Consider the following 21,349-nt stretch of genomic DNA (forward strand, 5'->3'; position numbering starts at 1 on the left):
GTTCTGAACAAACACACCACTAGCCTCAAATCACCAGGATTCCACACACAATGAACCAGTCTAGGCAGTATGGTAACACATACTAGACTAATTCAACACAGACTAAACAAAGACAACACTAGTTTATACTTTTTATTTTATTATCCCGAGTGCCTGTGAGACACAAAAGCAAGTGTGGGTGTGTAGGGAGGGAGAACGCAATTGTCTTAAAGTAAAGCCTGATTAACTAAGGATATGAGCTGTCTAGACCTAGTAACTTAATCATGTACAAATACACTCCTGCCTGTCCAGGGTCCTTTCCACCGGCTGTTCAGAGCCAGATATGGGTTACCGATGTCTTTCAGCTCATGACTAACAGTGGAAGTGCTATTCCTGATGTAACACATGTTACATCCAGTCCAATACGTCTTATAGACCAACCAATATTCACACAGCTAAATAGACAAAAAATGTGTTTGGTATTTTCTGCGATCAACCCAACTTGTTCTCCACACACATACACAAGTTATCACAGCACTGAAAATATATCCTTTTCGATGCAGACTCAAAATGAAAGCAAAAACAAGCAGGTTTTATTGCATCATTCGAACCTTCCGTCTAAATATAAATTGCATTTCCTTTCAGTGCGTCTCAAAATATGTTCAACCATGTTAAGACTTCAATATTATCTGCCTCGTCTTTCTCAAAAGGAACCACATGGAATGTGGAACTGATAGAATCTCTACAGAATGGCAGGACAGGTTCCAGGGGTCGTAACCTTTACATGCCTGGGATTCCACAAGCAGCCAAGACAATGTAGAACAGACATGGCTCTCTGAGGTAAAAATCCTTTGTTTGTTGACATCGCCAGTGGACTCCAGGGTTGTATTCATTAGGACACAGTGTACCAAACAGTTTTGCAACAGAAACGAAAATTAGCATTTCTTATTGGACAAGTGCAGGTAGTCCCTCAGTAGTCAGTTTCTTCCATTTGGTGACTAATGAACACGACCCAGCTAAAGGTATGCACAACAGGAAGTGTACTGTTAGCTTCAGACATTCCTCTAGTTGTCACTCTTTCATCCTTCCCCCTCTCCTCCTTTCATCTCATCCATCCCCCACGGTTCATTGGCATGCCAGGGGGTGGCAGGGGCACCTGGGGCTGGCCTGGCGGTGGAGGGTACCCCCCAGGAGGCATGCCCATCCCCGGAGGTGGCACCCCGTGTCCTGGGGGCATGCGTGGAGGGGGGTACTCAGGGTAGTTGTAGCCTGGTGGAGGGTAGGCCGGGGAGGGAGGGGGCAGGTTGGGGGGTGGGTAGGCGCTGGGTGGGGGGCCAGGGGGTGGAGCGTTGGGGTAGACATGAGGATGATAGGGCATGGGGGGACCATAGTTGGGGGGCATGGGGGGGTAGGATGGTTCCCCTGTCTTCATTATGGACTGAAGGCTTTGGAAGCCTTCCCCTGACATGTAGGAGCTAGAGGTGGACATTCCCATGATGTAACTAGAGGGAGGAGGAGGAGGGGGGCGGTGGGGCAGGGGAGGGGGCTGGTGAGGGGGTGGCGCGTGAGAGGGGGGAGGGGGAACGGGCTCGCTACCCGCGGCTGGCTCAGCTTCAGGAGGCACTGGGGGAGCCTTACGATCTGAGAGGAGAGAGAAGAGAGAGAAAGAGAGAGAGTGAAGGAGAGGGGAGAGAGCGAAGCGAGAGAAGAGGGGAGAGAGAGAGAAAGAGAGGGGAGAGAGCGAGAGAGTAGTGAAGTAAGGTCAACAATCATAGGGCTGAAAGCTTTGACATTCCTGTTCAACGAGACAGCCCTTTAGAGACCCAACTGTCACTTTAAAAACCGTAAAGAATTCCTAGTAATCCCATAGATAGACTACACACTTCCTGTGAAGTGCTCATTAACAAGTTGAAGCAGTAATCAGATTGGTCAGAGGGCAGGAGGTAAGGAGGGGGTGGTCTGTTCTGACTGGACTGTTAGTTACAGAACCAGGATACTAAAGAAGGCCTGTTGTGCTCTAAGCAGCCTCTCACCAAAACCATGTCCATCATTAAAAACACACAACATAAAGATGCCACTTCATCCATCAAATGACAACAGGCCAGATTCTCTCTCACTAGCTACTGCTGTTATGCATATAATGAGTAACCTACTGAGTAATAAGACACTCACCAGGCAGCGGTTGTGAAGCGGGCAGGGGGGGCATCGGGTTCTCCAACCGTGGAATCTTAGAACCCACTTGTTCTGGAGGTTTAGGTTCCTCTTTTGGAGAGGTCTGACAAAACAGAAAGAATACTCTGCTGCTTCAAGCAGGCACACACGCTCCTCGTTCAACTTTAGACCACTTGAGGAATGAAAACTAACAACTACACACAAGCTGTTATCGGGGGGTTATCTGTTAGGGTTGGGCAGTGTCCACATTTTCATACCGTCTCTGTACCATACCGGAGTGCATGGTATTACAGAATGTGCACACAGGGGGGCGCCATTACACACAAAACTATTTAGGCAACAGGGATCTTGATCCAGGAGGGGGGGGTTGAATGTCTCTGCTGTGACCAAGAAGCGTGATCTTAACATAGAGCCACTTAGCTAGCAGGTTAGCAAACCACATGCATAGCTGGAGACCTGACTTGGATATCATGTATTTGACACGTATTAGATTTCTGATAGTTATAAATCATATAGTCCGTATTTCAAAATATACTGTTTATACCAGGGTATCATCTAATACCTATGGTGTTAGTCATGGATACTACTCAGACACATGAAAAAATTAAACATGAATGATCTCCAGAAAATTGAATTGCATATGTCACCAGCTGACAAATACAAAGACACGCTGCCATCACTCACATGTGAGCGTTTCGGATGGCGCGGGGGGCTGCCTTGGGGGGAGATCCTCTTGGGTGGAGGGGGTAGTGGGACACCCCCTGGAGGCTGTGGGGGGGCTGGGCCAGGGGGCTGGGGGGGTCCTCTCTGCTTGGTCTCCTGCTCCAGACCCGAGGGGATGGGGGTCTTCCCCTGGGAGTACAAGTCCAGGATCTGATGACAGATGTCTAGGACGAGATGACAGCAGTGGACAGGGGTTAGGTATGATGTGCCTGTGGACAGAACTACAGTTCTTGTCATTTCTCCTAGATGCTGCTTAGCGTTAAGGGATGAATAGGACTCAATAGCAGTAGGAACATGAGCAGAACTTGTAACCATTACACCATAAGTACACCATAAGTAGGGATAAAGTGACCTGGCAACATGATAAACAGTAGCAGCAGTGTACGTGATGAGTTGAGTTTGAGTGATGAGTGTCTCCTGACCCCTCCTGTCTCAGCCTCCAGTATTTATGCTGCAGTAGTTTATGTGTCGGGGGGCTAGGGTCAGTTTGTTATATCTGGAGTACTTCTCCTGTCCTATTCGGTGTCCTGTGTGAATCTAAGTGTGCGTTCTCTAATTCTCTCCTTCTCTCTCTCTCTCGGAGGACCTGAGCCCTAGGACCATGCCCCAGGATTACCTGACATGATGACTCCTTGCTGTCCCCAGTCCATCTGACCGTGCTGCTGCTCCAGTTTCAACTGTTCTGCCTTATTATTATACGACCATGCTGGTCATTTATGAACATTTGAACATCCTGGCCATGTTCTGTTATAATCTCCACCCGGCACAGCCAGAAGAGGACTGGCCACCCCACATAGCCTGGTTCCTCCTAGGTTTTGGCCTTTCTAGGGAGTTTTTCCTATCCACCGTGCTTCTACACCTGCATTGCTTGCTGTTTGGGGTTTTAGGCTGGGTTTCTGTACAGCACTTTGAGATATCAGCTGATGTACGAAGGGCTATATAAATACATTTGATTTGATGAGTTTGTGCAAAAAGGGTCAGTGCAGATATTTGGGGTAACTATTTGGTTAACTATTTATGATAGAATGGTAGAAGTTCATCCTGTTCGTTCCAAACTTGGTGCATCGGTACCGCTTGCAATGCAGTAGTAGAGAGAACAGTCTATGACTAAGGTGGCTGGGGTCTGACAATTATTAGGGCCTTCCTCTGACACCGCCTGGTATAGAGGTCCTGGATGGCAGGCAGCTCGGCCCCAGTGATGTACAGATAATATAGATTTTTTTAAATAAATAAAAATGTTTAATTGAACCTTTAACTAGACAAGTCAGTTAAGAACAAATTCGTGTTCACAATGAACGGCCTACCGGGGAACAGTGCCTTGTTCAAGGGCAGAACGACAGATTTTTAACTTGTCAGCTCGGGGATTCGATCCTGCAACCTTTCGGTTACTGGCCCAAAGCTCTAACCACTAGGCTACCTGCCGCCCCAGATGCCAAGCAGTGAGGCAGCCAGTCAAGACGCTTTAAAAATGGTGCAACACTGTGCATTTGGGAGTCACCGTCTTAAAATGTGTGTCAGGGAAGTGTAAGAATGCAAAGAGACGTCTTACCTTCCAGCAGCTCCACTGGGACGTCCTGGACAAACTGCTCCCACCATCGCCGTGACGACTGCTTGGACGTCCACTCCTGGAGGTCAAACTTACACAGCCGTCCGGCCAGGTACATGACTGCTACAGCTATGATCTCTGATTCCCACTGCAGGGACAGCATGGTGCACAGACTGGGGGGAGAAAGAGAGAGAGGTAGGAACAGAGAGAACCGTAGAGATCTGGAGCTAAATACAGTCCTACAATACCATTCGATGAAAATTGTAAGATGAGAAGGTGACAGGAAACAGGAAATAAGGACTACTGGTGTTATGTTTGGCCCACCTGTCGTTGACGAAGGTCCAGGCCATCTGCACCAGCTTCTGAACTTTGGTTTTGTCACCTAGAAAAATAAAAAATAAACACTGTTTTTTTTCACAATTGCATAAGGAGGGACACATCATTGCCTGGTGTGGCCAAGACAGGACCTGGATGTTTTCAAGGTAAAAAAACATGAATCACTAGTGCTATTTGGAGAGGAGACAGCTTAAAGGATACTAGTAACCACTTCAACATAAAGACTTGGAGATGACAGTTGGAAATTATAGAAACACGGCTCAGACCTTTGAGCTGTTTGGCGTATCGCAGCAGGAACATGTAAGGGTGTTCCACTTGCAGGTCAAACTTGATCGTCTGTAGCAGGATCCTCTCTAGAACCATAACCTCTTCCTGTTGATGGCGAAAATCCTATGATACATCCCAGGACCCAAGCAAGAGCATCAAGTAAAGGAAACACAAGTGCTTTTCATACTACTATCAAACTGAGCTGGACTGAGCTGGCCTGGTTAAGCATTCAAACATAATTGAGTGAACTGTGCTGAAAAGGACAATGTGAAAAGTATAGCCTATTAAAACTAAATGATTGCCAACAATAGAATGCTATATATATATGGGGGATATAACCTTCCCAGCTCCACATATTTTGCTGTGAAGAGACAGAGTCATTAGATCATTTATTTTGGTTACTGTCCATATGTAGCTTGTTTTTGGTCACAGGTCCAGGAATGGCTGAAGAATTGTGACATTTACCTGGAGCTAACTCTGCAGATAGCAATACTGGGTGATCTGAAAAATAATAGTCAAAACAATCAATAATATAATAATTTTAGCAAAAAAAAAAAATATATATATATAATTTACAATCTGTAGAAACTGATAGAAAGTTTCAGAACTTGTGAAGCATCACAGCACAGCTATATGACAAATAGAAATCCAAAATGGATGGTGTTAATAGATGGATGGGAGGGGTTGAATGGAGCTGAAGGTTGGGACTAATAAACAACAAGATATCAACTGTAAAACACACTGTCTGTAAAATGTATATAGGTTCAGAACTTCTGTGAAACAGCACAGTTAAAAATATATGGCAAATAGAAATCAAACTGGGTGGACACCAGAGAGAGAGACGGGAGAGGAAGGACACCAGAGAGAGACGGGAGAGGAAGGACACCAGAGAGCGAGAGACGGGAGAGGATGGACACCAGAGAGCGAGAGACGGGAGAAAAGGACACCAGAGAGCGAGAGACGGGAGAGGAAGGACACCAGAGAGAGAGAGACGGGAGAGGAAGGACACCAGAGAGCGAGAGACGGGAGAGGATGGACACCAGAGAGCGAGAGACGGGAGAAAAGGACACCAGAGAGCGAGAGACGGGAGAGGAAGGACACCAGAGAGAGAGAGACGGGAGAGGAAGGACACCAGAGAGCGAGAGACGGGAGAGGAAGGACACCAGAGAGCGAGAGACGGGAGAGGAAGGACACCAGAGAGCGAGAGACGGGAGAGAAGGACACCAGAGAGCGAGAGACGGGAGAGGAAGGACACCAGAGAGAGAGAGACGGGAGAGGTAGGACACCAGAGAGCGAGAGACGGGAGAGGATGGACACCAAGAGAGCGAGAGACGGGAGAGGAAGGACACCAGAGAGCGAGAGACGGGAGAGGAAGGACACCAGAGAGCGAGAGACGGGAGAGGAAGGACACCAGAGAGCGAGAGACGGGGAGAGGAAGGACACCAGAGAGCGAGAGACGGGAGAGGAAGGACACCAGAGAGCGAGAGACGGGAGAGGAAGGACACCAGAGAGCGAGAGACGGGAGAGGAAGGACACCAGAGAGCGAGAGAACGGGAGAGGAAGGACACCAGAGAGCGAGAGACGGAGAGGAAGGACACCAGAGAGCGAGAGACGGGAGAGGAAGGACACCAGAGAGCGAGAGACGGGAGAGGAAGGACACCAGAGAGCGAGAGACGGGAGAGGAAGGACACCAGAGAGCGAGAGACGGGAGAGGATGGACACCAGAGAGCGAGAGACGGGAGAGGAAGGACACCAGAGAGCGAGAGACGGGAGAGGAAGGACACCAGAGAGCGAGAGACGGGAGAGGAAGGACACCAGAGAGCGAGAGACGGGAGAGGAAGGACACCAGAGAGCGAGAGACGGGAGAGGAAGGACACCAGAGAGCGAGAGACGGGAGAGGATGGACACCAGAGAGCGAGAGACGGGAGAGGAAGGACACCAGAGAGCGAGAGACGGGAGAGGATGGACACCAGAGAGCGAGAGACGGGAGAAAAGGACACCAGAGAGCGAGAGACGGGAGAGGAAGGACACCAGAGAGCGAGAGACGGGAGAGGAAGGACACCAGAGAGCGAGAGACGGGAGAGGAAGGACACCAGAGAGCGAGAGACGGGAGAGGAAGGACACCAGAGAGCGAGAGACGGGAGAGGAAGGACACCAGAGAGCGAGAGACGGGAGAGGAAGGACACCAGAGAGCGAGAGACGGGAGAGGATGGACACCAGAGAGCGAGAGACGGGAGAGGATGGACACCAGAGAGCGAGAGACGGGAGAGGAAGGACACCAGAGAGCGAGAGACGGGAGAGGAAGGACACCAGAGAGACGGAGAGGTAGAGAGGACACCAGAGAGCGAGAGACGGGAGAGGAATGGACACCAGAGAGCGAGAGACGGGAGAAAAGGACACCAGAGAGAGAGAGACGGGAGAGGAAGGACCACCAGAGAGCGAGAGACGGGAGAGGAAGGACACCAGAGAGCGAGAGACGGGAGAGGAAGGACACCAGAGAGCGAGAGACGGGAGAGGAAGGACACAGAGAGCGAGAGACGGGAGAGGAAGGACACCAGAGAGCGAGAGACGGGAGAGGAAGGACACCAGAGAGCGAGAGACGGGAGAGGAAGGACACCAGAGAGCGAGAGACGGGAGAGGAAGGACACCAGAGAGCGAGAGACGGGAGAGGAAGGACACCAGAGAGCGAGAGACGGGAGAGGAAGGACACCAGAGAGCGAGAGACGGGAGAGGAAGGACACCAGAGAGCGAGAGACGGGAGAGGAAGGACACCAGAGAGCGAGAGACGGGAGAGGAAGGACACCAGAGAGCGAGAGACGGGAGAGGAAGGACACCAGAGAGCGAGAGACGGGAGAGGAAGGACACCAGAGAGCGAGAGACGGGAGAGGAAGGACACCAGAGAGCGAGAGACGGGAGAGGAAGGACACCAGAGAGCGAGAGACGGGAGAGGAAGGACACCAGAGAGCGAGAGACGGGAGAGGATGGACACCAGAGAGCGAGAGACGGGAGAGGAAGGACACCAGAGAGCGAGAGACGGGAGAGGATGGACACCAGAGAGCGAGAGACGGGAGAAAAGGACACCAGAGAGCGAGAGACGGGAGAGGAAGGACACCAGAGAGCGAGAGACGGGAGAGGAAGGACACCAGAGAGCGAGAGACGGGAGAGGAAGGACACCAGAGAGCGAGAGACGGGAGAGGAAGGACACCAGAGAGCGAGAGACGGGAGAGGAAGGACACCAGAGAGCGAGAGACGGGAGAGGAAGGACACCAGAGAGCGAGAGACGGGAGAGGATGGACACCAGAGAGCGAGAGACGGGAGAGGATGGACACCAGAGAGCGAGAGACGGGAGAGGAAGGACACCAGAGAGAGACGGGAGAGGTAGAGGAAGGACACCAGAGAGCGAGAGACGGGAGAGGATGGACACCAGAGAGCGAGAGACGGGAGAAAAGGACACCAGAGAGCGAGAGACGGGAGAGGAAGGACACCAGAGAGAGAGAGACGGGAGAGGAAGGACACCAGAGAGCGAGAGACGGGAGAGGAAGGACACCAGAGAGCGAGAGACGGGAGAGGAAGGACACCAGAGAGAGAGAGACGGGAGAGGAAGGACACCAGAGAGAGACGGGAGAGGTAGAGGAAGGACACCAGAAAGAGACGGGAGAGGTAGAGGAAGGACACCAGAAAGAGACGGGAGAGGTAGAGGAAGGACACCAGAAAGAGACGGGAGAGGTAGAGGAAGGACACCAGAAAGAGACGGGAGAGGTAGAGGAAGGACACCAGAAAGAGACGGGAGAGGTAGAGGAAGGACACCAGAAAGAGACGGGAGAGGTAGAGGAAGGACACCAGAAAGAGACGGGAGAGGTAGAGGAAGGACACCAGAAAGAGACGGGAGAGGTAGAGGAAGGACACCAGAAAGAGACGGGAGAGGTAGAGGAAGGACACCAGAAAGAGACGGGAGAGGTAGAGGAAGGACACCAGAAAGAGACGGGAGAGGTAGAGGAAGGACACCAGAAAGAGACGGGAGAGGTAGAGGAAGGACACCAGAAAGAGACGGGAGAGGTAGAGGAAGGACACCAGAAAGAGACGGGAGAGGTAGAGGAAGGACACCAGAAAGAGACGGGAGAGGTAGAGGAAGGACACCAGAAAGAGACGGGAGAGGTAGAGGAAGGACACCAGAAAGAGACGGGAGAGGTAGAGGAAGGACACCAGAAAGAGACGGGAGAGGTAGAGGAAGGACACCAGAAAGAGACGGGAGAGGTAGAGGAAGGACACCAGAAAGAGATGGGAGAGGTAGAGGAAGGACACCAGAAAGAAATGGGAGAGGTAAAGGACAGAAATAAAACAAAATATAACTATCGTAAAAATTGATTGTGTCTGTAAAAAAGGTATATAGTGTGTATAACCAGGAAGTAAAAGTGTTGTTGTTCATTAGTTTTCTCCAATCACGGGAGGGGTGGCAGGGTGAGCGGAAAATAATACAAGGAAACACATTTTCTAAAAGGTGTGTAATATATATACTGTACACAGTATATATATATATATATACTGTCTGTTACAGCTGGATGAGTCAACAGACGTGGCGGGCCTGGCACAGCTCCTGGTATATGTCTGTTACGTTTATGGGGGGGGGGGTCAATTAAGGAAGACATCCTCTTCTGCAAACCACTGGAAACCAGGACGACAGAGGATATTTTTAAAAGTACTGGACAGCTTTGTGACATCAAATGGACTTTGGTGGTCAAGATGTGTTGGTATCTGTACTGAAAAGCCCTGACAGGGAGACTTAGTGGAGTGGTAACGCGCGTGCAAGCAGTTGCTCCCAACAACACTTGGGTCACTACAGCATCCCCCAAGAGGCTCTTGCTGCCAAGGGAATGCCTGACAGCTTTAAAGACATTTTGGACACTACAGTGAAAACAGTGAAAACAAGGCCCCTGAACACTGGTGTATTTTCTGCATTATGCAATGATATGGGCAGCGACCATGTAACGCTTTTACAACATACAGCTGGTTATCAAGGGGCAAAGTATTGACACGTTTTTTTAAATTGAGAGACGAGTTTAAAGTTTTCACTTGTCTGACCGTCTGCATGATGACCAGTTTCTCACTCGACTGGCCTATCTGGGTGATGTTTTATCTCACCTGAATGATCTGAATCTAGGATTACAGGGACTCTTCGCAACTATATTCACTGAGCGGGACAAAATTGAGGCTGATTAAGAAGTTGAAGCTCTTTTCTGTCTGCATTAACAAGGACAACACACAGGTCTTTCCATCATTGTATGATTTGTGTGCAAATTAACAAGCTTATGGACAATGTCAAATGTGAAATAGTGAATTATCTGAGTGAGTTGGGTGCACAATTACACAGGTACTTTCCAGAAACGGACGACACAAACAACTGGATTCGTTATCCCTTTCATGCCCTGCCTCCAGTCCACTTACCAATATCTGAACAAGAGTTCCTCATCGAAATTGCAACAAGCGGTTCTGTGAAAATTGAATTTAAAATCAGAAGCTACTGCCAGATTTCTGGATCGGTCTGCGCTCAGAGTTTCTTGCCTTGGCAAATCGCGTTGTTAAGACACTGATGCCCTTTCCAACCATGTACCTATGTGAGAGTGGATTCTCGGCCCTTACTAGCATGAAAACTAAATATTCAGGCACAGACTGAGTAGGAAAATGATTTAAGACATTATCTGCAATACAACCCAACATTGCAGAGTTATGTGCATCCTTTCAAGCACATTAACCTGTGGTGAGTTATTCACCATTTTTGATGATCAAATAAGATTTTATATAGAAGATGGCTAAATAAAAAGCTAAATTATTGATTATTATTATTTGTGCCTTGGTCCTATAACAGCTCTTGGTCACTTCCCACGAGCTGGGCTGTGACAAAACTCACACTCACTCTTATGTTTAATAAATGTATCGTATAGTGTGTGTGTGTGTGTGTGTGTGTGGGGCAGGCTTACAATAATGGCAAAAAACATTTGAGTGTGCTCTGACCCTGGTACTAGAGGGGGTACACAGCTGGAGGTTGAATGTTTGAAGGGGTACGGGACTATAACACGTTTGAAAACCACTGGGTCTACCTTATCAAAAGCTTTGACCAAGTCAATAAAAATAGCAGCACAACATTACTTAGAATCAAGGGCAATGGTGACATCATTGAGGACCTTTAAGGCTGCACATCCATAACTAGAGTGGAAACCAGATTGAATACCAGAGAGAATACTATATAAATCAAGAAAGCCAGTCAGTCGACTATTGACAAGTTTTTACAACACGTTTGATAAACAAGGCAAAATAGAAATAGGCCTATCACAGTTAAGATCAGCTTGATCGCCCCCTTTAAATAAAGGATGGATCGTGGCTGCCTTCCAAGTAATGGAAACCTCCCCAGAGAGGAGAGACAGGTTAAAGGTCAGAGATAGGCTTGGTGATGATAGGGGCAGCAACATTGAAAAGAAGAAAGGGTCTAAACTATCTGACCCAGATGTTTTTTGGGGGGTCAAGTTTAAGGAGCTCCTTCAGCACCTCGGATTCAGGGACCACCTGCAGGGAGAAACTTTGTAGCAGGGCAGGTGACAATAGGGAGGAGCATTGTGGCTAGTCACATTAGAAGGGGTGGGAGACTAGGAAATGTTGGACGGGCAAGGAGGCATGGCTGAGTCAAATAGGAATCCTGACTTAATGAAGTTGTGATTAAAAGCTCAGCCATGTGCTTGTTAGTAACAACCACATCAACTTTAAGGGACATGGGCAGCTGTGAGGAAGAGAGTTTATTCTCCAGGTCATTAACGGTTTTCCAGAACTTCTTGGGTTTAAACCCACAGAAAGAGAACTGCTCCTTAAAGTAACGCACTTTGGCCTTCCGGATAGCCTGAGTGCACTTATTTCTCATTTGCCTGAACAATAGCCAGTCAGCCTGAGTATGCGTGTGCCGAGCCTTTCGCCAAATGGAATTCTTGAGGTGGAGTAACTCTGCCAGATGACGGTCGAACCAGGGGCTGAACCTGTTTTTAGTTCTCATTTTCTTTATGCGGGAGAGTTTGTTAACAATACCACTGAAAATATTTAAAAAAATAGGGTCCAAGTGTCTTCAACAGATTGACAGTGTTGATCAAGCTGATTTTATACCAATTTACAGAGGCCAGATCATGAAGGAAGGCTTGCTCATTAAAGTTTTTTTTACCAAGCGTCTATGACAAATCAGGACAGGTCATTTCACTGAGCAGCCATTACGAACACAGGCTGAAAAACAGTGATCACTACAGAAAACACCAGACTGATACCTATCAGGATTATTTGTGAAGATAACATCAAGGAGAGTAGCCTTTTCTGGGTGTTTGGAGTCATACCTTGTGGGATTGGTAATAATCTGAGAAAGATTTAGGTCCCATTACCTTAGGACTTGGTCAGGTAGTTTAAGCATGTCCCAGTTTAGGTCACCTTGCAGGACAAATTCAGACTTAGTGTAAGGGGCCAGGAGAGAGCTTTAGGGCAGGTGGGGTACAGGCCAGTGCCGAAAAAGATTGTAACCAGAAAAGTTAGCATCAGTATTCAAAACACTCTTCCTTAACCACGTCTCAGTGACCAACACATCTGGATTGGAGCTGTGAACCCACACTTTCAATTGATCCATTTTAGGTAATAAGCTTCTAGTGTTAATGAGCAGAAAACCCAGGCTTTTACAAGAGCAGAAATCAGTGAAGCAGATAGTGCACGAGTCAGAATTGGGGCTAGCAACAGATGGGTCAGGGTGTACATGCACATTTCCAGATATCATCAGCACCAATACAGTCAAGGCACGGCAGAGGACAGGGAGAGCTCTGCAGTACTGATTTATGCATTAGATGGCAACAAGATCATATTGTACATCAATTTCAACAGGTAACATGAATACAAAGCTGGTGAGAGGTGGTTGGAATGGGATGGGAAGCCAAAAATCTCTGTAACCAATAGAGTCAGAGTCCCGAGTGTGGGAACAAACAGTCTGTCCCAAGGTTGGGTAAAGAAAGTCCATCCTCAACAAAGCATGCAGGGTAGCTACAGGGTACCTGTAACCGAAAGGTTGCAAGTTCAAATCCCCGAGCTGACAAGGTACAAATCTGTCATTCTGCCCCTGAACAGGCAGTTAACCCACTGTTCCTAGGCCGTCATTGAAAATAATAATTTGTTCTTAACTGACGTGCCTAGTAAAATAAAGGTACAATAAAAATATAAAAATGAGGCAAATAGCTAAATAAACAAAATCAAAATAATGACTTGGGGCCATTTTAAGTTCAGAGTCACTCGCTCCAACAGTGCCTGTGTGCTGGAGGGAGTAGGTGTCACACCCACTTGGGAGAAGCTTTTATTTCTGGAGACAGATTTGTAGATTGTCTCTGAACAGCGGGAGAGGGCTTGTGAGACACCTAACATGTTGGGCTCAATGGCCTCGACACCTCTCACTTCACACCTCAGTGCTAATTGAAGTTGTATCTGGTCTGTCTCAGTTCCAGGTTGGATGGTGTCCTCAGGTCTCTGCTGTACGTTTACCAGAGAACCCTCTGTATAGCTTAGAAAAATGAAACCTTGGTAGTAGTAATCCTTCCAGGTCATTATGTCCAAAATGAGGTTGTAGGTTTGGAGTTTTGAATTGGAGTGAAGGTTATGTTGTGGACGGTAGCATCCTGTACCCTGACGGTAGCATCCTGTACCCTGACGGTAGCATCCTGTACCCTGACGGTAGCATCCTGTACCCTGACGGTAGCATCCTGTACCCTGACGGTAGCATCCTGTACCCTGACGGTAGCATCCTGTACCCTGACGGTAGCATCCTGTACCCTGACGGTAGCATCCTGTACCCTGACGGTAGCATCCTGTACCCTGACGGTAGCATCCTGTACCCTGACGGTAGCATCCTGTACCCTGACGGTAGCATCCTGTACCCTGACGGTAGCATCCTGTACCCTGACGGTAGCATCCTGTACCCTGACGGTAGCATCCTGTCCCTGCCGAAAAATCCAAGTTTATCTAACTCCAAATCTATCTTTTTGTAAAAAAAAATTTAAAAAAAACTGCTCACATGCAGCTTTGTCTATCACTCTCTCCCTCCCTCCCTCCGGTACAGAAATAAGTCTCTCACTGTTGCCGCCTGCTACCGACCCCCCTCAGCTCCCAGCTGTGCCCTGGACACCATTTGTGAATTGATCGCCCCCCATCTAGCTTCAGAGTTTGTTCTGTTAGGTGACCTAAACTGGGATATGCTTAACACCCCGGCAGTCCTACAATCTAAGCTAGATGCCCTCAATCTCACACAAATCATCAAGGAACCCACCAGGTACAACCCTGAATCTGTAAACAAGGGCACCCTCATAGACATCATCCTGACCAACTGGCCCTCCAAATACACCTCCGCTGTCTTCAAACAGGATCTCAGCGATCACTGCCTCATTGCCTGTATCCGCTACGGAGCCGCAGTCAAACGACCACCCCTCATCACTGTCAAACGCTCCCTAAAACACTTCTGTGAGCAGGCCTTTCTAATCGACCTGGCCCGGGTATCCTGGAAGGACATTGACCTCATCCCGTCAGTTGAGGATGCCTGGTCATTCTTTAAAAGTAACTTCCTCACCATTTTAGATAAGCATGCTCCGTTAAAAAAAATGCAGAACTAAGAACAGATATAGCCCTTGGTTCACTCCAGAGCTGACTGCCCTCGACCAGCACAAAAACATCCTGTGGCGGACTGCAATAGCATCGAATAGTCCCCGCGATATGCAACTGTTCAGGGAAGTCAGGAACCAATACACGCAGTCAGTCACGAAAGCTAAGGCCAGCTTCTTCAGGCAGAAATTTGTATCCTGTAGCTCCAACTCCAAAAAGTTCTGGGACACTGAAGTCCATGGAGAACAAGAGCACCTCCTCCCAGCTGCCCACTGCACTGAGGCTAGGTAACACGGTCACCACCGATAAATCCATGATTATCGAAAACTTCAACAAGCATTTCTCAGCGGCTGGCCATGCCTTCCGCCCCCGCCCCCCCCCCCCCCCCCAGGTTCTCCATAAACCAAATCCAGATTGCAGCTCTTTCAGAACATCTGCTAAACCTGGACCCGTACAAATCAGCTGGGCTTGACAATCTGGACCCTCTATTTCTGAAACTATCCGCCGCCATTGTCGCAACCCCCATTACCAGCCTGTTTAACCTCTCTTTCATATCGTCTGAGATCCCCAAGGATTGGAAAGCTGCCGCAGCCATCCCCCTCTTCAAAGGGGGAGACACCCTGGACCCAAACTGTTACAGACCTATATCCATCCTGCCCTGCCAATCTAAGGTCTTCGAAAGCCAAGTCAACAAACAGGTCACTGACCATCTCGAATCCCACCGTACCTTCTCCGCTGTGCAATCTGGTTTCCGAGCCGGTCACGGGTGCACCTCAGCCATGCTCAAGGTACTAAACGATATCATAACCGCCATCGATAATAGACAGTACTGTGCAGCAGTCTTCATCGACCTTGCCAAGGCTTTCGACTCTGTCAATCACCATATTCTTATCGGCAGACTCAGTAGCCTCGGTTTTTCTGATGACTGCCGTGCCTGGTTCACCAACTACTTTGCAAACAGAGTTCAGAGTTCAGTGTGTCAAATCGGAGGGCATGCTGTCCGGTCCTCTGGCAGTCTCTATGGGGGTGCCACAGGGTTAAATTCTCAGGCCGACTCTTTTCTCTGTATATATCAATGATGTTGCTCTTGCTGCGGGCGATTCCCTGATCCACCTCTACACAGACGACACCATTCAATATACTTCCGGCCCGTCCTTGGACACTGTGCTATCTAACCTCCAAACGAGCTTCAATGCCATACAACACTCCTTCCGCGGCCTCCAACTGCTCTTAAACGCTAGTAAAACCAAATGCATGCTTTTCAACCGTTCACTGCCTGCACCCGCACGCATGACTAGCATCACCACCCTGGATGGTTCCGACCTTGAATATGTGGACATCTATAAGTACCTAGGTGTCTGGCTAGACTGTAAACTCTCCTTCCAGACTCATATCAAACATCTCCAATCTAAAATCAAATCTAGAATTGGCTTTCTATTACGCAACAAAGCCTCCTTCACTCACGCCGCCAAACTTACCCTAGTAAAACTGACTATCCTACCGATCCTCGACTTTGGCGATGTCATCTACAAAATAGCTTCCAACACTCTACTCAGCAAACTGGATGCAGTTTATCACAGTGCAATCCGTTTTGTTACTAAAGCACCTTATACCACCCACCACTGCGACCTGCATGCTCTAGTCGGCTGGCCCTCGCTACATATTCGGCTCCAGGTCATCTACAAGTCCATGCTAGGTAAAAGCTCCACCTTATCTCAGTTCACTGGTCACGATAGCAACACCCACCCGTAGCACGCGCTCCAGGTTTTCATCAAGGATCTCTCTGTACTTTGCTCTGTTCATCTTTCCCTTGATCCTGAATAGTCTCCCAGTCCCTGCAGTTGAAATACATCTCCACGGCATGATGCTGCCACCACCATTCTTCACCGTAGGGATGGTGGCAGGTTTCCTCCAGATGTGACGCTTGGCATTCAGGCCAAATAGTTCAATCATGGTTTCATCAGAACAGAGAATCTTGTTTCTCATGGTCAGAGTCTTTAGGCGCCTTTTGGCAAACTCCAAGCCGACTGTCATGTGCCTTTTACTGAGGAATGGCTTCTGTCCGGCCACTACCATAAAGGCCTGATTGGTGGAGTGCTGCAGAGATGGTTGTCCTTCTGGAAGGTTCTCCCATTTCCACAGAGGACATTGAGAGCTCTATCAGAGTGACTATAGGATTCTTGGTCACCTCCCTGACCAAGGCCCTTCTCCCCCGATTGCTCAGTTTAGCCATGCAGTTAGTTCTAGGAAGAGTCTTGGTGGTTCCAAACTTCTTCCATTTAAGAATGATGGAGGTCACTATGTTCCTGGGGACCTTCAATGCTGCACACATTTTTTTGGCACCCTTCCCCAGATCTGTGCCTCGACACGATCCTGTCTCTGCGCTCTATGGACAATTCCGTCGACCTCATGGCTTGGGTTTTTGCTCTGACATGCACTGTCAACTGTGGGACCTTATATAGACAGGTGTGTGTCTTTCCAAATCATGTCCAATCAATTTAAATTGACCACAGGTGGACTCCAATTAAGTTGTAGAAAATGATGATCAATGGAAACAGGATGCACCTGAGCTCAATTTCGAGTCTCATAGCAAAGGGTCTGAATACTAATAATTAATTTAATAAGTTATCTTTTTTATTTATAATACATTTAAAAAACTGTCTAAAAACCTGTTTTCACTTTTTCATTATGGGGTAGTGTATGTGTATTGCTGAATATTTTTTTGTTATTTAAAACCTCTTGTAGCTAGGGGGCACTATTTTTATGTTTGGAAAAATAACGTTCCCAAAGTAAACGGCCTATTTCTCAGGACCAGATGCTAGAATATGCATATAATTGACAGATTAGGATAGAAAACACTCTAAAGTAACCAAAACTGTCAAAATGTTGTCTGTGAGTTAAACATAACTGATATTGCAGGCTAAAGCCTGAGGAAAATCCAATCAGGAAGTGCCCCTGTTTTTGAAACCTCTCTGTTGTTATGCATCCCTATTGCCCATTTAAAGGGATATCAACCAGATTCCTTTTTCTATGGCTTCCCTAAGGTGTCAACAGCCTTTAGACATAGTTTCAGGCTTTTATTTTGAAGAATGGGCGTGAACGACCACATTGCGTAAGTGGATAGGTGGGGGCACTCAGAGTGAGTTGTGCGCAAAAGAGAAAGGCGGCCATTGTTACTCCCGGTCCTAGTGAAAAGCCAACTGTCCCGGTTGATATATTATCGAATAGATATTTGAAAAACACCCTGAGGATTGATTATAAAAAACGTTTGACATTTTTCTGTGGACATTATGGATATAATTTGGAATTTTTGTCTGGGTTGTCGTGACCGCTCTTTCCGGTGGATTCCTGGGCATAACGCACCAAACTAACGGAGGTATTTGGATGTAAAAAATATCTCATGGAACAAAAGGAACATTTGTTGTCTAACTGGGAGTCTCGTGAGTGAAAACATCCGAAGATCAAAGGTAAACGATTAATTTGATTGCTTTTCTGAATTTCGTGACCAAGTTACATGATGCTAAGTGTACTTATTGTTTTGTCGAGCGATCGATAAACTTACACAAACGCTTGTATTGCTTTCGCTGTAAAGCATAATTTCAAAATCTGAGAGGACAAGTGGATTAACAAAAAGGCTAAACTGTGTTTTGCAATATTGCACTTGTGATTTCATGAATATTAATATTTTCTAGTAATATTATTTGACTGTGGCGCTATGCTATTCAGCGTTGCTGATGACAATTATATACGATCCGGGATAGGTGGTTCAGAGAGGTTAATCAATTTTAGAATAAGGCTGTAACATAACAAAATATGGAAAAAGTCACGGGGTCTGTGAATACTTTCCGAACACAACTACCGGACAAAAGTTTTAGAACACCTACTCACTCACGGGTTTGAAACTATGAAATAACACATATGGAATCATGTAGTAAACAAAGTGTTAAACAAATCATGTGTTATTTTATAGTTTTGATGTCTTCACTATTATTCTACAATGTAGAAAATAGTAAAAATAAAGAAAAACCCTTGAATGAGTAGGTGTTCTAAAACTTTTGACCGATTGTGCATATATTTACCAAAAAATATATGGGGGATTGGAAATGATGTGGGCAATTAGATTTTAGCTTCCATCAATGTATCTGCAATATTAAAGCTGATCTACCCCGTAAAAAGGACAAAATATTAAATAATAATAATAATTATAAATAATAGCCTATTATCATCAAGCCAGCAGTTTGGTTCAGCACGTGTAGAAAGTGTACCAGTAAACATAGCAGGACTTCACTGTACCTACAAACAGAGGGAGAAGTGAATGAACTAAGACACATCTCACCTTTGGGTCGTCTCCAAACTGGGCAAACTGTATGTCGTTCAGTAAGCTCCGAGCCGTCTTGATGATGTCTTTACATTTCTTAGGAGTCTCCTCCACTTTCCCAGCCAAGAAGAGACAACACGCACCGGTCACCTGTAGATATACAGGTCTCACACGATTTAATACCAAGATATTAAGCAGTACCACCTGTCACCTGTAGATACACAATACACACAATACACAAGTCTGACACAATTTAATACCAAGACATTAGGCAGTACCACCTGTCACCTGTAGATACACAATACACACAATACACAAGTCTGACACAATTTAATACCAAGACATTAGGCAGTACCACCTGTCACCTGTAGATACACAATACACAAGTCTCACACATTAGGCAGTACCTTTAAGAATGCACCACTGAGATTGAAGTTGACAACATGACTGTGTACAATTATTTTGATTGTTGAAGGCAAATTATTGTAAATGTGTAGCATTGTAAGTCGCTTTGGATAAGAGTTTCTGCTAAATACATATCTGGGGAACTGTTTGAAAGAGTGAAACATGTAGAAGCGGTGGAAGTAGATGATACCTGTTGCCAAGGTGTCATAATGTCTGATGACAGAGTTGAGGGTGAAACTCGACAAAGCCACATTACTTTAGGTGAAATCAAAAAAATCTTGCTAACTTTCTGACACACAGAAAATGATCAACCAGATGACATGACTGTGTCAAATGTTGCATGTAAAAGGATACAGTCCGAGTCTGGTCCCCACATCGAAGATGAACCGGGCCCCCTCCCTGCGGTACCGGGCCTCTGTGGCCGGGTCCAGGCCCTCAGACTGGGACGGGGTGTGGGCCAGGTCCTTCTTGTCCCAGTACCAGCATGGCTTGATATGGTCAAGGAAGGCCTGACCACTGGAGGGGTGGTTGTTTTCCTTCATCTGGTGAGAAGAGGATGATGGACCCGCTGAACTAGAAGACTGGCAAAAAAGGGGGATGAAAACGGGATGATTCACAGCGAAGACAGCATGAATTAATGTTGTAGAGTATTGTCATATATGATGAAGAAATCGGTTGCTAGTTAGCTTGCTAAAGTTGTCATCTATCTTATTTTACAGTAGCTAGAAACTATTTGGGAAGTTAAACTAATAAATACTTCGTGGTAGTAGCCATTGAATTCATAATATTAAATGAGGGTTTATATTACCTAACTATAGCTACAGAGCTAGGTAGATAACAGGATGAGGGGCATGGATTACCTACATGGAAGAAATAACAGTTTTGACAATATCCATTTGATCTCTCTGACCACAGTTGAAAGCCTGTGCTAAATAACGTTGTTGTAAGCTAACGTTACTTAACTATATTTCAGGCCGAAGTTGCAAGTTAGCTACTGTAGCTAACTAACTTGGTAAAACTAACTTTAGCTAATGTTAGCTTGCACTCCCTGACCGTTCAATCAGTCCAAAACACACGCATGTCAAACGTAGGTTGTCTAAAATCTGAAAAGAAGGACGCTTACCTTTATCATGTAGGCTTTATAATGAGTAACAATATCAACAATCGATTAAATAATCGTTTTTTATTTAGACTGAATTAGTCACCGACAACAGTCTCCATTGTAACATGGGCGCCGCCATTTTTGTTTTACGTCAGATGCCGGTGAGGGTTTTTATTATTATTATTATGAAAAATAGCACAAATTCTAAAACAGAAATATAGAGACAAGAGTGCATAAACCAAACGTAGACAGGGGTATTTCATGTAAAACTACATTTTAAATTTGTCAAAAAGTTTTATGGTACAAACGGCATTTTTTTGTTTTTTACATTTACTGATAATTTCAAACTAATGTTTCAGTTCTGCCTTAAACAATGTAAAGGTTCTCCGCCCACTTCATCTTATGGATAAGAAAAATAATAAAATTAACAATTAAAATTAAATCAAGGTCCAGACGGTTTGAGGAGTTGTGTGCGTGGAATATGGTGTGATTGCAGACCTAAATCTGGGGCGTTTCTTGATGTGTTTGTGGTTAGTTTCCGTGGTCAGTTCCGGTGTTAAGAGAAGGTTGGTTTCCAGACACAGATGATTTGTTTACATAGCAGATTAGAATAATTGAAGGTGGCAGGTTAGGGTAATTCGCGTGGCAGGATAGGAGACTGTAGTCAATAGGTGTAACTTGATATCAAGAAACGCCTATATTAGAAAACACCCACAATTGCTGTCTGCAATTACACTGTTTCTCTATGCACACACAACACAATAGTGATAAATGTGGACAAAAATGTTCCACTAGAGGGCGAGAGAGAACTACTAATGTTGATGACCCCTCTACTTCTCCACTTGGA

The 21,349-nt window shown here is 46.6% G+C and overlaps 1 protein-coding gene across 3 annotated transcripts; it reads right to left on the bottom strand.

The window, feature by feature from the left end:
- Nucleotides 1-119: 119 nt before the first annotated feature.
- Nucleotides 120-20,652, bottom strand: LOC109883918 (cyclin-K-like). Of its 3 annotated transcripts, XM_031800866.1 has the most exons (11): nt 20,524-20,640; nt 20,209-20,260; nt 19,755-19,981; nt 19,532-19,613; nt 19,014-19,145; nt 5,023-5,146; nt 4,745-4,802; nt 4,424-4,593; nt 2,836-3,038; nt 2,152-2,254; nt 120-1,620 (listed from the first exon to the last, which is right to left on the bottom strand). In XM_031800866.1, the coding sequence occupies exons 3-11, from the start codon at nt 19,940-19,942 to the stop codon at nt 1,082-1,084; spliced, it is 1,599 nt and encodes a 532-aa protein (XP_031656726.1). In that variant the 5' UTR covers nt 19,943-19,981; nt 20,209-20,260; nt 20,524-20,640; the 3' UTR covers nt 120-1,081. The 3 variants fall into 3 exon arrangements, with proteins under 3 accessions (XP_031656726.1, XP_031656725.1, XP_031656727.1); XM_031800865.1 differs by lacking the exon at nt 20,209-20,260 and having other exon boundaries at nt 20,524-20,652; XM_031800867.1 differs by lacking the exons at nt 20,209-20,260; nt 20,524-20,640 and having other exon boundaries at nt 19,591-19,613; nt 19,755-19,885.
- Between the last annotated feature and the right edge of the window lie 697 nt (nt 20,653-21,349).

This window comes from Oncorhynchus kisutch, linkage group LG21, assembly GCF_002021735.2.
Source record: "Oncorhynchus kisutch isolate 150728-3 linkage group LG21, Okis_V2, whole genome shotgun sequence".
Classification (NCBI taxonomy): domain Eukaryota; kingdom Metazoa; phylum Chordata; class Actinopteri; order Salmoniformes; family Salmonidae; genus Oncorhynchus; species Oncorhynchus kisutch.